The sequence below is a fragment of the Psilocybe cubensis genome, chromosome 2, assembly GCF_017499595.1.
Source record: "Psilocybe cubensis strain MGC-MH-2018 chromosome 2, whole genome shotgun sequence".
Classification (NCBI taxonomy): domain Eukaryota; kingdom Fungi; phylum Basidiomycota; class Agaricomycetes; order Agaricales; family Agrocybaceae; genus Psilocybe; species Psilocybe cubensis.
The window spans coordinates 2,527,193-2,544,137 of record NC_063000.1 but is presented as its reverse complement, the minus strand read 5'-3'; the positions used below and the strand labels follow the sequence as shown (position 1 = coordinate 2,544,137).

The 16,945-nt window shown below is 44.4% G+C and overlaps 6 protein-coding genes across 6 annotated transcripts; 2 read left to right on the top strand and 4 right to left on the bottom strand.

Annotated features, from left to right (window-relative positions):
- Positions 1-133: 133 nt before the first annotated feature.
- JR316_0002332 (uncharacterized protein) lies at positions 134-1,304 on the bottom strand (the record flags this gene model as incomplete). Its single annotated transcript, XM_047888126.1, has 6 exons — positions 134-609; positions 652-892; positions 950-997; positions 1,060-1,111; positions 1,171-1,182; positions 1,285-1,304. 6 exons carry the CDS (start codon positions 1,302-1,304, stop codon positions 134-136), a joined length of 849 nt encoding a protein of 282 aa, XP_047753049.1.
- Positions 1,305-1,546: 242 nt separating this feature from the next.
- Positions 1,547-2,396, bottom strand: JR316_0002331 (uncharacterized protein; the record flags this gene model as incomplete). The annotated part of the gene is made up of 3 exons (XM_047888125.1): positions 1,547-1,956; positions 2,009-2,265; positions 2,320-2,396. 3 exons carry the CDS (start codon positions 2,394-2,396, stop codon positions 1,547-1,549), a joined length of 744 nt encoding a protein of 247 aa, XP_047753048.1.
- Positions 2,397-3,115: 719 nt separating this feature from the next.
- JR316_0002330 (Transmembrane protein 184C) lies at positions 3,116-5,272 on the top strand (the record flags this gene model as incomplete). The annotated part of the gene is made up of 18 exons (XM_047888124.1): positions 3,116-3,238; positions 3,300-3,340; positions 3,395-3,427; positions 3,487-3,584; positions 3,643-3,650; positions 3,704-3,726; positions 3,781-3,868; positions 3,928-3,957; positions 4,017-4,040; positions 4,107-4,140; positions 4,191-4,305; positions 4,359-4,485; positions 4,558-4,588; positions 4,641-4,705; positions 4,768-4,871; positions 4,936-4,946; positions 4,999-5,152; positions 5,212-5,272. The coding sequence occupies 18 exons, from the start codon at positions 3,116-3,118 to the stop codon at positions 5,270-5,272; spliced, it is 1,170 nt and encodes a 389-aa protein (XP_047753047.1).
- Positions 5,273-6,003: 731 nt separating this feature from the next.
- JR316_0002329 (Conserved oligomeric Golgi complex subunit 2) lies at positions 6,004-9,251 on the top strand (the record flags this gene model as incomplete). The annotated part of the gene is made up of 11 exons (XM_047888123.1): positions 6,004-6,414; positions 6,470-6,550; positions 6,600-6,760; positions 6,816-6,933; positions 6,983-7,210; positions 7,262-7,750; positions 7,809-8,019; positions 8,083-8,198; positions 8,364-8,571; positions 8,641-8,941; positions 8,993-9,251. 11 exons carry the CDS (start codon positions 6,004-6,006, stop codon positions 9,249-9,251), a joined length of 2,583 nt encoding a protein of 860 aa, XP_047753046.1.
- A 73-nt stretch (positions 9,252-9,324) lies between these two features.
- Positions 9,325-14,289, bottom strand: JR316_0002328 (Vacuolar protein sorting-associated protein 8-like protein; the record flags this gene model as incomplete). The annotated part of the gene is made up of 5 exons (XM_047888122.1): positions 9,325-12,024; positions 12,082-12,270; positions 12,327-13,240; positions 13,297-13,855; positions 13,918-14,289. The coding sequence occupies 5 exons, from the start codon at positions 14,287-14,289 to the stop codon at positions 9,325-9,327; spliced, it is 4,734 nt and encodes a 1,577-aa protein (XP_047753045.1).
- A 441-nt stretch (positions 14,290-14,730) lies between these two features.
- JR316_0002327 (Putative histone deacetylase complex subunit cti6) lies at positions 14,731-16,783 on the bottom strand (the record flags this gene model as incomplete). The annotated part of the gene is made up of 5 exons (XM_047888121.1): positions 14,731-15,512; positions 15,564-15,748; positions 15,796-16,092; positions 16,147-16,303; positions 16,351-16,783. 5 exons carry the CDS (start codon positions 16,781-16,783, stop codon positions 14,731-14,733), a joined length of 1,854 nt encoding a protein of 617 aa, XP_047753044.1.
- Positions 16,784-16,945: the final 162 nt, after the last annotated feature.

Below are 16,945 nucleotides of genomic sequence, written 5' to 3'. Positions count from 1 at the left end.
GACTTCCAGAGACTACAATTTGACCTCTGAGGTGTAATTCTATTATTGTGGGCATAAAGGCTAGTAGTAAGGATTGTATATGCACATTTATGAATTTTTTTTTTTTAAACTTTTTGTCTGAAACCATTTTCCGTCAACATAACTTTTGATTTTTTTTTCGAGCTGGATTTTGGCCGCTCTTGGCGCCAAGCCCATTGATTACGTAAGGGTGCTGGTTTCTGATGAGCCCAATCTTATTAGTATCTGGATGAGGCGAGATTGATAGCCCAAGATTTGGTTGGCTAAGCTGGTTAAGGAGGAAACTGAACCGGATGTCTAGTATTAACGGTAAATCACGTCCATGAGCCGTGCCAGATTCTGATGGCAACTTGGGAGAAACTGTCAAGGGTGTGGTGGACGGTCGGTTATTTGCCGGCGACTGGAAAAGGGGGATTGATAATGATGGCACGTCCTCGGGCAAAAGTAGATCAGGTGCTTCGAGGTCTGATGAATCACGGTAGACCGAGGTTTCGAATACGACGGTGAGAAGTACAGTCTGAATAGATATTATGACCAAGTCAAGCAAGAATAGTTGAAGTTTGGATGGAAGATATGCTGGTGGGGCAGTTTCTTCAGACATTATCATATTGAATAGCGATCAATTACACTCACCCATGCCAACAAAGTCCAGGACAATAGTACGGCCCTCAGATGGCCCGCGTCTCAAATGACTCCAGAAAATTGGTGCATTTGTGACCAACATTAGCCAGTATAAGTATGGCAATGGTGCATTGAAAAATATTTCTTTTGGTCTGGAGCAGTGGGCCTGGATAACAACTCTAAGAAAATAAACCCAAATCGAAGGAGAAATAATAAATGAAAGTGTTTGCAGTTGAAATAACAGAGCTTGGAGCTATCAAAATGAAACATCAGGTTAGCGTACAGACACACAAAAGTTTCCTGAACGCACTGAGTGGACTATGTGTAGCCTTTGCGCAAGAAACCGTTTATTCATCACCTATGTTATAATTCTTTCAGTCCACTAGAGTGTCTAGTAATCGTGAACTTTGGAAGAGTTACTGGTGATGAGACGTTCAGTTCAGGAGGTCCACGTATTGCGACCTTGCACGTTCTGTGAAGGAAACAGAGCGTTATAGAATGGTGTTGTTTGAGCCCTATCATTTAACTCACCTAATCCGGTCCCTGCAGCGAGTCGAAATATTAGACAAGTGAACTATGTAGAAAGTGTTAAACCAAAGTTGACAGGCTCTACGAACGTAAAAAACAGTGAATTATTTAATTTACCATGGCACCGTGGACGTCATATTTGGTGGTGTGTGGCATACATAGCCCCTTCCATGTATGGTGTTGTCACACCCCTGCTTTTTAGCAGTTCAAAATGAATGTTTCCAAGTGCCAAAGCCGTAACGGATCAGAGACGCAACTATATAGCAAGAATGGGTGTAAGGAACAATTATGATACATGACTACTATGTATGCAATGAGTCCGTGAAAAAGATGGAATCTAACCGCAACTGTATCTCATCATCAGTCGTCAACTAGCACTTCATTGTTTCTTTTGGGTTGTAAAGTTTTGTTCTTGGGTGGATAATGAAACCAACGAATTAGGATCCTTTACTTCCCTCGCGGATTCCTTTGCTTCTTGAGTAATTTGACCCCGATTCCAAGAACCATATTCTGCCTCCGCCAGGCTTGGTGCAATGCCTTGTTGGTAGTTTGAGGGAATACTAGTTTCTATATATGGGTTGAATTCAACATCAGAAGATTCAAGGCGGTATGTCTGCAGCGGGGGTAGCTCATGTTCGGGAGCAGGGTCAGGTAGCCTTGTATAAAGATGGCCCGTTGTGCCACGGTTCTTTAATTGGAAAGCGCTTTCTGTGTCCATTCTCATTGCGCGTGCAGAACGCTTTTCCCGCTTGAGTTGGTTGAGATATCGAGTCACAATAACTGCCCCATCTAGATCATTTAAGTGAGAACAGGCAACAATAAAAGGGCAAAAAGTTTGTACATAGTTCCACGAAGATGATGGTGATAGCTATAAGTGCGTACACCCATGCAGCGAAATTGAGAAAGCCAGTGCATTGATCTTGTGCTTGAGGATCTTTGATGGCAACTTGGCATGCCAGGTTCTTAGCATTGCTTGTCGTTCGGGACACTTCAAAAGTAAGATATGCAGCGGCGACGAGATTTAGAAAAAGGTGAACATAAACGATATATGCGTATATTTGTGTGAAAAGTTGCTTCTTGATAATTGCGCCAATTAGTCTATTGGATGGGTGGCTTAATGATGGAACTATGGCGGGGTAAAGTAACTCTCACCCAAAAATTGAAGCAACAAATAGAATGGTTTCTATCAGAGCAGCAACGACAAAGGCAGCGCGCTCTGAGCTTGTCATATCCGAAGTCGCTGATGAAATCAGGTCAATTCTTGTAGTGACGCGTGCGCAGATGAACGTACACGACAGTTCAAACCACAATATCACCGCCAGAATAGCAGAAAGTAAGAGGCTCAAGATAGTCATGGATATAACCCCCAATCGCACAGGCAAACAGCAACAAAAGGTGTTGCCACCGAAGAACAACTGCCTATAGCTGAAAGGCATCGTGGTTTGTGAGCGGAGGTGAAAGTGCAAGCGACAACTAGAAACAGGTTGAATCAGTAACTGAGAAGAAAAATGTTGAAGGGGATAAACCTACAGTCAATGAAAGGGCGGCAAGAGACAAATGCCCTGAACCAACCATCATAATCATCTGGACACAGCACGAATCTTGCACGGGTTGAGGTGACGGCGCTCGCCATAGGCGGACATTGAAATATTTATAGAGCCAGCTGCATTGCAGGCAATTGTTTTGCCACTTTACATCGACGAAAGACTCATGCCCGAAGGCTATGCGAGTGTGGGGGCATACTACTGTATTGATGTCTTTTGCACAACACACATGCTAAATTCTGTCTGTCGGCACGCACTGCGCAGCCTGCAGCTACCTGCTGGCAACTGAACTTCCGGCCACTCTAAGAATATACCAGTAATTTAGCCTCCGGTCTCCGGAATGGCTGTATGTTGCAATTACACCCCAACCCTTCTCCGGATCCTACTCCTGCTGCCTCGACGACATGAAAACGTGCCCTTCGGATAACACTGCTGACGTAGATCAATCCTCTTTCTGGAGCTCTGGCTCTTTGCATTGGGATTCTCATCGTATTGGATGGGCAATCGCTGGTGCATGCACTGTTGCTGTACGACACTTATATATATCAATGAACCGTTTCACCGAAGTAGGGCTAACCCATTATCCAGACCTTGGTTATCTCTGTTCTCTCCGTTTTATCACATTGTCGGTGTGTGAAGCAGTCACAATTGCATCCCATACTGCCTTTTCATCGAATACACAGAAGCTATACCAACCCAAAGCACCAGCGCCAAATGTAGGTTATCCATATTCTGCCAAGCAGTGATACCTCAAACATTGTCTCCGGGTCTATAGAATCAGAATTCTATATATGCCCCCGGTTTATGCAGTCATATCCTTTTTGTCATATCGCTTTTTCAGGGACTATACGTATTATTCTTTCGTCGAAGTCGGTGCGCATAAACCAATTTAGGACGGATCTTACTTTCTGATAATCCAGTGGGATTGTAGTTTACGAGGTATCTTATCATTGTAAACGGGAATCCCATCTGAATCATGTTCACCACTGTAGGCCGTCACACTCAGTGCTTTTTTGTGAGCCTTCAAATTGAACTTCTTATCAACTTCCAACAAACCTCTTTCTATCAGGCTTCTCTTAATAGAATTTGTCGCCGACAAGTCTTCTGTGCAAAACAACGTCATGGTAGGAAAGGAAAAGAAAAATCTTTTGTTCCCGGTGAGTTCGTCAGTATGTCGACCCGGAGAACAACTGATCTTATTCCACGATTGGTCTAGTTTTGCTTTTGGAGGTATCGTCCTACAAAAGTTAGCATTTTCCACCATAATTATCAGGATCATATACTGTTGATTTGACACACTACAAGCCTTATTTTATGCACACTATCAAGGTCTATATTCTTCCTTGTCAATGATCTGCCCCCCTAATCATTTACTATATCTACTACTACATGTAGTGGTCTGTATTGCAATATGTTATTGTCCGACCAGGTTAGCTTCTCTTTGTACATTTCGTTGAACGTATTAACCATGTCTTTAAGCCATCTCTGTGATTGGAATGATTTGTCAGGCCAAAGGAGTTCTATGTGAATCCGAAGGGTTCAATAGTCACTTCGCCAACGTTTATTTGGAGGTGGTCGATCTTGCCAGCATCAGGTTCGAAGCTTTTAGTCAACATAGAATTTCAATGTTCTGACTTTGATGCACAGTGTCGCCCTTTATGGTCTACTCCTATTTTATGCTTTGACGAAAGACGATTTGGTTGGGAAGAAACCGCTAGCCAAATTCCTATGCATCAAACTGATTGTTATGTTCACATGGTATCAATCGTTTGTGGTATGTCACACTTCGTAATGTCTGGTGAAGATATTGAGATCATATTTATCTAACAAAACTTCAAATACATAGTTTAGTGCGTTGCAGAACAGAGTTATACACGGTACAGATGCATTTCTTCCGAAGGGATCGGGCACTCTTCACCTACTCTATAGGAACCAATTTTTGGACTTCGACTAATATTGCAAATGGGCTGAATGCTCTTGCTATCTGCATTGAGGTGTGCTTTCTTTGGTAATATGTAGGCAATCGCGGCAGAACCAACATTTGACACCATACTAGATGATTTTTTTTGCACTATTTATGTGGTGGGCCTACCCTTCCAGAGAATATAAGCAATCGCTTGGTACTCGTGCAACCAGTATATGGCAACCGTTATGGGATAGGTGCGTCTGAATATAAGTTGCTTTGATTTTATAGGCTTTTGAAGCATATTCCTTATTTTAACAGTGTTAATTATTGTATGGATATTTGGCTTCAAATTGTTGAATATCAGCTCACCATCTCGAGCAGCCGATTTCGCAAGGGAAATCATATTTTCACTGATGTACTTCATTCATTTGACCAAACACACGGCCTCATATTCGATTCCTGCAAAAAGGCCCTCTTTCAACAGTGCCTTTTTGTTAGATGGCCACAAATCACCTAGTATAGAAAGACCATCCATGTAAGTGCCACAAATGACCGAGAAATTGGATATACTCCAGAAGTGACATCCATGCATAGAAGTGGCCCTGCTTTAGAAGACCGCTCACTGGCCAATTTACCTGATGCGGATCATGTCTAATTGACAAAATGAATGTCTGGTTGATGATACTATTATACCCTATCGAACCAATGCGCGCCCTTTTTGACTTTGTATTACAATTTTCCGAGAGTAGGCCCACTTCGTCTTTGAAACTATTCAAAACTGTTGGCTCTCTTAAGCCTGTTTGAACCATTTTTGTCCCAGCTCAGTCCCGCTGAGGGCCACTGACATGTCTATCTCAAGGTCCACCTTCCTCACACTAGTTGGGACTACGCGTGTGTGACAGATACAGGTATACACTTTTAAATCCTGTGTTTGTCCGATTTATTTTCGCTTGTATCTTCCACTTCTAAATACGTGCATACCCTGCAATCCAATGGGCATATTTTAAAGTATGTTCAGTCGGAATGATTTTTACAAACAAATTCGTCTGCCGTCAGTATGCAAGTTGAAGTTGAGTTTTCTCCGAAATAGTAATTAAATTTCAATACCGGCGCCAGTCAGTTCGGTTTCACTTCCATAAACTCCCCCACCCACCCACCTAATATTATAGTAGTCGTCGAACATCACAGCTACTTGTGTGGTCCACTATTGGTTCTCTGGGACATGTACATTCATTCAGACAATTTGCCCCTTAGGGTCGTTGATTATTGCCAAGGATTATGTATGACGAGCAAATAAAACGAGTTTATAAATATCTTCTCTTTCCATCATAATTTGTAGGGCGTAGCTTGTTCGGATTATCTGGCCGCACGAAGTACATTTGCATGATGTCTACCAACAGCGACACTGATCTCTCTTTTCGCGACCCATTTCGACTAGACCGCCTGGCCGATGAATTGGCCACTCGAGAATCCACACACCCCGCCCCTCTTCGACTGTCAGGAGAAATAAACTCCACCCTTGAACTTCCTGAACATGTTCCGCTGTCACATAATGATCAGTTCTTAAGTGCAAAAGACTTTAATGTCGAACAATTTCTTCTTTCCCGAGCTCACATTTCACTGCCTGATCTACGCACGGAGCTTCGCCAATATCTTGCTAAATTGAAAGAGGAACTGGTCAAGCTTATAAACGATGACTACGAGGCTTTTATAAGCTTGAGTACCGATTTACGCGACGAAGGTGCTCGATTGGAAAGGTTGAAATATCCTCTAGAGAGTTTGAAAGGAAGCGCCCTGGTGAGTCCCCACTTTGACATCATCCCAGTTCTCCGATATTGAATTGGACAAACAGGAATCCAAAACAGCTCTACAAGCTATTCAAAATGATATACACGACAAGCTTACGAAGCGCGCTAGACTTCGTGAGGAGAAAGTAAGGTTCACGTCAAACATTGTATGCGGCAGCTCAATTGCGTCCATAGGCCTTGCTCCATCTTCTTCTGAAAATCTCTGAGTCTGTGTTGAGATTGGAGTCGTTGTTGCTGATTTCTTCCCCGGATCAAATTTCTAAAGAGTCGATGGAGATGAACAACGCAAAATTTCTTATCTTCCCCAGTCATAGCGAGGATCATAGTGACGAAAAGTGAGCTCTGTGTCCCTCCAAGTACGCGACATACCAAATTCACAATCATATCCAGACTTCGGGGAAATCGTGCCAAACATTTAGGACGAGTTTCAGCAGAATACACACAGCTTTTATACTATGTGAGGAAAGCACAAGATGAAGAGTGTGCATTTACTAGGGAGATTCAATGGGTTTGCATAAATCTGATCGTCTTCATTTTCTTTATCTCATATCCTCCAGCGTATTGACAGGATACATGCGACGCTATCATCCGATCTCGACCAACTATTTGCTCATACCCTTGCGTTAATTACCAACTCAAAGTCCGACTACAAAGTATCAGATCTGGAAAAAAATAAATGGATGGCAGACCTAACTGAATGTCTTAAAACATATGATGCACTAGGCCTTTGGAGAGATGCTGAGGACGTTATCAGACGCGAAGTGGTACGACCTTTTGTGAAAAAAGTAAATTGCAGTCTGAAACTACAAGTCAGGATGCTAATATGATTTCCCCAGACCATTTACCCAGGTGCATTAGCGGAATCACACTCTCCAATAGTACCCCGTACTCCTTTTCATTCTTCAGGTGCAAGTGCCCCCCCCATGACATCTACACTATCAACCCACCAAATACCGTACACCCCTTTCACCGCTTTCGTCCCCAGAACGAACTTATACTATTCTATGGATGCATCTACTGAAATGCCCCAAGCTCAGCTTCTGGAAAATACTGACGATCCCTTGACACGTCTATTGAACCGGATACTTCGATTCGTCGAACGCGATATCAGTCGTATCATGGTCACTTCAGAGAAGGTTTCTATGAAGTCAGGTTCTTCAAGGTCAACATTGAGAACATCATTGCTGTCCGAAACCTCAAGGTGCATTGATAATGACGAGTTTCAAATCATGGCGAATGTCATTTGGGCCGAAATAGCTCAGTCAATTATGAGTGACCTTGGGACTGTCGTGTTTGCTGCCGGAAGAGCAAATGAGTTCCACAAGGTGCCATCGCCTTCGCACTTTTCCTTGCTCCTTATAATTTCATTAACTAATCACCCAGCACTACGAAACAACACAAGCATTCATTCGCTCCCTTGAGCATCTTGCGCCGTCTATCGAGGCTGTGCGGGCAATGCGCCAGCACCCATTGTATTTGGCCTTCGAACGCCGTTGGCAGCTTCCTGTATACTTTCAGCTGAGATGGAAAGAAATTGTTGGCGCTCTTGAGGACACTTTTGCAGCAGAAACAGTGGTTCAAACGACCCGAAAAGGTATTGTTCCCGAGCACACAAAAACTTATTATTCAATTTCTACATTTGATTGTTCTGGTTCAGGTGGTTCTTACATCATGCCACAAGGGTCTGCAGCATGGATGTCTATGACGGCGTGTTGGAGCTCAGAAATATATATTCCAGAGCTTTCGCATCGTTTTTGGAGATTGACGTTGCAGGTCAGTAAGTTTATCTTGATTTACAATTTTTCCACTTAATCCCTAGTAGATTCTATCTAGGTACTGCAGCTGGATAAAGACACATATATCCAGCTCTGAGGTCAATGAACAGGTAGGCTTATTCACTTTCGTGATGTCATTTATGTAACGGCAAAGTACATACAGGGTACCGTATCGCAGAATCAAACACGGGGGACGCATCCTCTAGAACCTGTAACAGATGCGACGGCGTCAGATGACGTTTTCCTCCAACGTTGCTCAGCCGCCATTATTGACATCAAAACCATGGAAACAAATGTTGGAATACTGTGGCGTCAAACTATCAGTGTTATAATACCAGACGCTTCCGTTGAAGAGAGTTTAGAGATGGAAAGTACGTCCATTCCATCAAGTCCGTCCATAGGTTCAATAAGGGTCGATTATTTATTTCTTTACTCGTTAGGTGCTCTGCAAGAAAGTATCTCCCAGCTTACTTCGATCATTCCGTCCACTTGCAAGGATATCGTCACCATTCTGACCAAACGCTGTTGTGAAGGGTTGCTTCATGTCAGAAGTATACCATCGCAATTCAGAGCCATGTCCAATAAACGTATGCCAGCAGAGCCCAGTTATTTCATGGGTACAGTACTTCGCCCAATCAAACATTATTTTGCAATTGGAGTTGCTGACGGTCCTGGAAGTCCGCTTAAAGACTCTTTCTTGAAGGAAATTTCAAGCGAGATTTTTGACAATGTTACACAAAAGTGAGCCTATGTTCCAAATACCGCTTGTTTTATCCCCTTACCAGTAGACAGATATATCGGTTATCTAATGGCAATGAAGAAGACAGAGGAGGGCTTGAAGAAACTCAAGAAGGGGAAGAAATCAACATTTTCCCTCTTTGGAAATGCCCCCAATCTTAATGATGAAGCCAAAGACGAAGAACGGATCCGCACACAGATGATACTCGATGTAGAAGCGTTCGGAAAGGATGGAGAATCCTTGAGTGTTGAAGTGGGTACAAACAAGCACTTCTTAGCTTTAAAAGAAATGGTGTATGCTTCGGATATATGAAGAATCTCGCTGGGATCGCCAGAGGTGACTTCATCACCATATAAAATTACAGTTTTTCATGTATTATAGGATACTAGATATGAACCACATCGGGAGTAGGTTTGCAACCTTCATGGAAGATAATACCGGTCCGAGAAATAGTTATTGGTTTGGAGGCAATGACCATCGAACCTGAACCTTGCATCTGGCCGAATGGTTGCCGACAAAATTGGCATATGGCTTGCACCGCGGCCCAACCACATGCCCGTTCGCGCGTTACACGTTCTATAGTATCAAAGAGATCTCTATCTATGAGATGCTTAAGCATTAACAGGAGATCTTCATCGGACCTATAAGACTCCAACATTCCAAGAAGAATCATCCGGAACTCAGTGTAGTGAGCGCCCGATGACGATGGGGTGGCATTCACTAATCGTTTGAACAGTCGAGGAAAAGAGACTGCGCTGGTGGATGTGATCGAGACGAGCGAACTGAAGGTTGCTTGAACAAGGGTGCGTAAGGATGTCATTATTTTCTCCACATTTCCATGCAGATGGTCGGACGGTTCATTGGTTGAGCATTTGGAGAGCAGAAGATGAGCCGAACTAGAAATTGTCTGTACACATCGTATCTCGCTGTTTAACAATTCGAACCACATATCTTCGAGGGGCACGTCAGAAGATGAATACTGCGAGTGCTCCATACAGATATCCTTGCAGACGTTGGCAATAGCCTGTAGTGAGCTTAATTCCTGATCGATATATGCGGAGTCGGCATTGCCTTTCAAGTCGGTTAGAAGGGTATGCATTATTCTAGTTTGGAACGTCTCGGCCTTGGACAAAGCCTTTTGAGGACGGCCCTGCCAGTTGGTAGCCCATATGACTGCATCATATACTTGATGAATTTCACAAGTCTCCAAAATTTCATCAAGGTGTAAGTTATCAAGAGATAGTGCTTGTAGGGATGGGATAACTTCTGTAGGATGGAACTGACATTCTAAGTCAAAAAATGTTTGGTGAAGTCCAGTTGGAAGGTGTTCGGAAGATCTTCGAAGACGTACGTCGCCGACATCTTCTTCGTTTGACTGATCGAATAGTACACTGCGTAGGTATTCATAGCGGCTGTGGTCAGCATTCGCTTGACCTCCGAATGATTCCAGCGCCTTTTGATGTAGGTCTGGGATAAATGTATCAATCATGCGAGCGGTACCCGGTATATCAACACGCAATAATCTGGGAAGAGACTTTGAGACAATCACTACAAGATCATCAGATATGTGGCCTTTTTGCGCTTTAGATGCATCAGTAATTACGGTCGCAATCTGGCCTATCAACTCTCTGGAGCTGATATCAGGATCATCGATGTAAGTGGATAGCAATTTGGTCCAACGTTTTTCATGATAATGCCATGTCCGGAGTATCCTAAAGAAACCTGCACGTTCAAACAGTGCGGCAATACGTTCACTGTCATGAGGATTATAGGCCGAGAGAAGGTATTCAGCAGCTAGCTGACGATCTTCTCGAGTTTTTGGATCTAGGTCCGCAGCGAGTCCGATTAAAACGCTGTGTAATGAGCTTGAGGTGATGTGAAGGAATTGTGGATATTTTGGCACATTGCGAGCAATAAATATGTTGACCATGGTTATATCCTCTTGAGGCAATTGGCCGGATGCCACGATTTCGAGGATAATTCTAACGATGATTGAGCGATTTATTGTCTGAGATTCGTCATTGAGGTATGCGTCTTCAAATGCGATATCGAGGGAGTGTAAGAAAGATTCTGAATCGAAAAGTAGCAGTTGTCGAGCATAAGGGTACGTGGGTTCGATTCCACCCTCTTCATTAGATGTCAGCACCAGCATTCCACCATCACCAGGCGGCCACACACTCGATCGTCCAAAAAACACAAAGTTGTAGATATCTCGTTTGGCCTTGTACGCGTCTTCCCCGTTGAGAGGTTCCTCGCTGGGGTATGTGAGTCCGGATAAAACATTCGATAGATATGGGTATATTTTGTATGCGTTGATAATAGTTGACTCCATAGAGGAATTTGCGTCTAAAACAGACCCCGTCTTGATAAGTAAGTCACTCTTCAATTTCCTGAACTGCTGAACTTTGCGGATCAGACCGAGAAGTTCGACAACAGGCGCAACGTAGTCGCGCATTGCGCTGGTGTAGATAAAAATCAAAGCATCATAAAGATGAAAACGTTGGCAGAGATGAATGGCTTGATTGAGGTCAAGGCAAGATGGATCCATGTGCCAGATGATGCGTTCCACGTATTCTGGTCGACCATCTTGTTGGTGTAGAGCGACCAAACGTTGAGTGATCCGAGGTGGAACATAACGAATTTGGTTGCCCAGAATAAATGGCTCCAGTTGGCGCAGATAAATCGAGGCAATTCCTGAATCATCGTACTTTTGGAAGAGATCTTCAAACAGATATTCAAAGTCACCGAGAGCGACAGATGCCCTACAGCATACACTAACAAGACCTTCAAACACGGAAGTCCGATCGACTCCTCGATTGTCCGGCGTGGAATGTGTATTGTCGGTCATTCGGTCCTCAGAGAAGGCGTATTGAGCTGATGCGTCCATAAGGCTTCTCAACTTCTCTCCAACCACTACCTTTCTTTCTGCGTCGTCGTCAGGAAGGTTGTTTCGATTTCCAGGCGCTTCTCCGGTATAGTATGAACGTGCTAAATCAATAGCCTGAAGAAAATCACCATTTTCCACCAAGGAAAGGATTAAATCTGCCCAAGTCAGCAGTGTGCCAACCATTAACCGATCTTTTTTCTGTGTTTGAGGATAGAACCATTCATACGAGTGTATTTAAGGAATGATAGAACGTACCAATACAAATATCTTCCCTTTGTATACCCGAATGCTATGAGAAACGATATGAGACTCCTGCCCTGGGTCATCATCCCCATGAGTTCGTGGCGAGACCAGGGTGAGACTATTAAAAGCAGCCTGTTCAACAAGTCGAGAAAGTTTTATATCGTATATTCCAAGGTTGTTATGGGTAATCACGACTACTTGCTAGTGATTTGGAATCAATTAATTCAATAATCACGAGACAAAGTGATTAAGCCCACGTTGTGATTAAGCCATTGGAGAGCAAGGATATCTTCATGGGCATTCCATTTCCTAGTTTGTTCATAGGTGATTGCACCAATTTCAATTTCATTGTTCTTTCCAGTCTTCGAGTTATTGACAGTTTGCTTGATCTGGCGTTCATACACTTTGATCAAGTGCATAGATGAACCCCAAGAGTATACGAGCATCGGAGCTGTCGACGAGTCGGCCATATTATTGGGGGCCTCTTCTCCGGCATATCCAGGTCGTAAAATACTTGGATACCAGGCCAGAGTACCTACCCATTTTGATTTCGATTTCCATTGCCCGCCTTCTTCAGGTTCTCTAGGACACTTGAACCATGTTCTGGGAGTAGGTTTGAGACCGACAACGACGAGCTTTGTAGGAGTAAGAAGAGCCACTACATAGTGACTGTCGGTTGAGTACGGAACGCTGCCTAGTGGAAGGGGGCTCATGGCCAGCACAGTGTGTCGACTTTTTCGCCTGCCTTGCGAATCTTCCCGGGGAAAGAATGTAGGAACAGAAGTCGTCATGTTTTGTAGCTTTGACTGTGTCGCGGAGGATGCTGGAACAATTGATTCAGGGTACCTACCAAGAATTCGAAGAATATCGGATGCTTCTACGAACAGAATCTTTCCAAGAGAGTGGAAAAAAGAAAGACCATGTTCGTCAGCGGATACCAACGCAGTATGTCGTCCTGCAATGAACCCAACGCTCACTATCCGTGATCCTTGTATATGCCCTTCTTTACGCCCTGAAGAAACTGCTATTAAGGTGGTTGGAGGTACTGATCTAACAGGGTTGTGTGGTTGTTTGAGGTTGTATAACTGAATGTAGCCTGATGCATGGCCAGAGGCAACAAATGTTTGATCATGAGACAGTGCGATGGCGGTGACTGGCCCTAGAGCGGATCCTAGAGCATAATGTTAGGTTAGATTATGGAAAGACATCTGAAGACATATATCTAACCTAAGGTTTTGCTCTCACAAACGCATATCAAAGATTGGCTGAAGTCATGAACAACAACCTTGCCTTCAGTTGTACCTATGCAAACCAACCCGTTTGCAGCCAACGTGGTCGGGAAACCAAGGAGAGGGGCACCAAGAACATGCGATGCCTTCTGTGATGCCTTCGAGAACATAGTGCGTGTTATAATGTGTAGGTCTGTCCACTTGAATACTCGACGTGTCTTGTGAACAGTATTGATTTCGGCATCTTTGTCATTGGTGGAAGATACAGACCGAGCATTGGACACAGATGATATGCGCGAGAGGGAAGAAAAATGAGACGGTGAAGGAGACACGCCTTCATAAAGGTGAGAATGTGAAGTGGCAGAACTATCATTGGATCTTAGATTTGTGAGTTGAGGGGTGTAAGATCGAAGTCGAGAGACGGTCGGATGTAGAAAAGGCCTAGCAAGTTTGAAATCTGATACATTTAAACCAGCGGATGATGGTTCTCCTAGTTCTGGAGTTAAATTTCCATTCAAGGACTCTGTAGGTGAATGGTCATTTCCCAAGGTAGGTCGCTGCTTGGAGGTGTATTTCATTAACGTTTGAATTACAGCAGTAATTATTCATCTTTACTCACCGCATTTTCGTCCTGAGAGAATGGTGGAGAGGAAATTCCAATTGGCCCGGTTCGCATTGTACCAGTTTCACCCTCTTCATCCGAATCTTCTCCCAAGACTTCTCTCAACTGTTCGTCATATCCACCCACTGCAGAAGAATCCACCCCTTCGTATAGAAATTCTTCGTCCTCATCATCATCATCTTCTCCTTTATGAGCAATTGATTCTGGATCCACCCCCTCAAAAAGTTCTGCCATACGAGCAGAGTAGTCACCCCCTGGTCCTATATCATCAACTTCAGATGATGTATCTCCGTCTGAAAGGATGTCAGAGACCTGGAGTTCGTAAGGGTTTGACCTACTCCATGAGTCCCGCAAATTCGAAGCAGACATATGCGTCCAACGCGTCCTTTAAGGCCTAAGCCGCAGACGAAATTGAGAGGGCGATGGCGGTACTGGCTATGTATGAAATATTGCAACCGTGACCACTAAACGATTTCCATAAATGGCGAAGATATACATATTGGACGATGTGACTGATGGGTGACTGTGCTCAGCCAGTGGTAAAAGTCGTCACAAAGCACCAAATATGGAAATCATGAGTTAGTAACTCACGCCGTGAGTTGCTACCGAACAGGGCCTAATAGTGCCAGCGGCTGTGTTCAATTCAATTTGAACAAGAACAATATCAAAATTAAAACCCCACGAAGTATGTTATAATTGAGTAATTTGATGAAAATTGGTTGCAAAAACACAAAAAGGCCAAACTTATGGCAAATTTAATGAAGGACAGAAATAAAGAGGGAAGAGGAGGGAGAGAATAAACACAAGAATCTATGTCGCTATTCTTCGTTCGCGATCTCGACTCTTAGCGCCCGGCCCAAACCTTTCCTGGAAACCAATTAGTTCTTCCATTAGCTCTTCCATCATCTTCATTGTTTGTGCCGACATCTCCAAGGCGCTTTCCGACATTAGCATGGGTTCAACAGCAATTTTTGCAGTTTGTGGGGCCCCAGTTGAACCTGGTGGATCACTTAACATCAAAATATCTTCGCCTTCCTCAACCATGTTGTTACTGTTGTTTTGTTGCTCACGTAAGGATGCCTCCAATGCCTCTCTTCTACGACCTCGATCAAGAGCATTTGCCTGCTCTCTGCCTACCCACTCCACTAAAGCGCGCACGCGTTTGTTCATGTCACCAACACTCATGCGCTTCGCTGGCCATTTGACTTTCACCCCACGTTCCATAGTCAGTTCGGCACTCTGTCCCCTAGAACCTGGGGTAACGCCAGAGGTGCCCGATCGCACCTCCAAAGGTTGGGGAATATGCGTTGGTAGCATCGGTTCGAGATGCGAAAGATAATCGGGAAGATTCCACGAAGTGAATAGGGTTTGCTGGGAGACAGCATATGCATGGGAATTTCGATAGGCACGGGCATCTGCTGCACTGATTCCTGTTGACGCTCCTCCAGTGCCTATTTGGTTTCGCCTGGTTCCATGTTCGTGAGCGAGTGCGCCAGATCCATGAGAGATTGAATGCGAGAGGGGAGGTCGTTTGGCAGTGGCAAGATTTCTACTGCGCGGATTGTTTGTAGGTCGCTTGCCAGTGGGAATGGCTAAAAATAATGTCAGCATTATATCAGTGCAAACAAAGTAGATGCGCAAACCATCGTCAGCCTCGGCGGAAGCACTGTCCACCGTAACCGGCTTTCGTGCTCCTCCTCTTTTGTTCTTATTCCCAGAATTTTTTGTTGATACGGCCTTGTCTGTGACGGCTAGGTCGGGTGGGGGCGCAGTCTCGCTTTGGACCTCCGAGGTTGTAGAAGCTGAACGAGTGCGCTTTTTCATGATACTGAAAAAAGAATGAACAGAGTATAAATACTTGCAATCAGAACTTACGTGTCATCTTCAGTACGTTTTCTTTTCCTTTTGGAGGCTTCACTGCTTTCTGAGGGGATGACGTTGGTATCGTTGGTGGACGTGGGCTCAGCTGCAGCTGCCTCTGCGGCAGTTGCTTCAATTATTTCCTTCAAACTTTCATCGAAAGCCGCATCCCTGCTGTTCATCGTATTTCTACGCTTCGACTGTTGCTTCAATAAATGAGAAGGGGAATGCGACCGGGAAACGCGCGAATTTGCTGAAGGATCCTGGCGTGATGCTGCCGAAGTCTGTCGAGGTCTCTTGTTGGCAAGTTTCCTAGCAAAGAAACCATGTATATGCAGCAACTATTGAGAGATTTCGTGTACGTACTTCAGAAGTTCAACATGCAATTCAGGCCGACATAATTCGCAATAGTAATCATCGTCGTGGACTTGGTCTTCGGATTGATAACCCATGCATAGACCATGCTGCCAAACTTTGCAAGTTTCGCATTGCACCATGAACTCGCCGGCGTCCGGATCATCCTCTGGCGTGAAATTAGCCATTTAACGGACAAACATGGAGTAGACTCACCAGCGCTACCACAAACACATCGTGTAATGCCTTGTTCTTCCTCCTCTTCAGGCAAATCCTGAGCTTGGCCATCCACTGAGGCAGTTTCGACATCCTCTGCACTGTTACTTGTGAAAGTCTTGCTTTTATCCTTGTCCTTGGCCTTTCTTTTAGCTTTGTTGCTCCCATTATTCGACCCTGACGCACTCGCTCCTGCAGAAGGAGGATATGGAACATCTATAGCATCTTCCCACTCTTCCAATTTGAGCTTTCTAGTGTTTCGTATGGTGGCGGAAGACTGACTGCCTCTGGAAGACGCAACTTTGTCTCGAGGGGGTTGGTCTGAATCGGGAGATTTGGAGGCACTAGCAGAAGCAGAGGGAGCTGAACGTCGACCAGAGCGTCTGGTTTCACGCGGAGATAGAGGAGGGCCCATTGAAGACGCCTGCGCCATGTAAGTGGGAATGATAAGTTGGAAGGGATAGGTTAAGGTCTGTGCTCCAGTCAACGGACCTGGAATCTGCACCCATGTGACCTCCAGAGTCGATCGCCCGATCAATGTGCCGGTTTCGGAGATAATGAACAGTCATTTCCTGTAAATAGCTTGACTATTTTT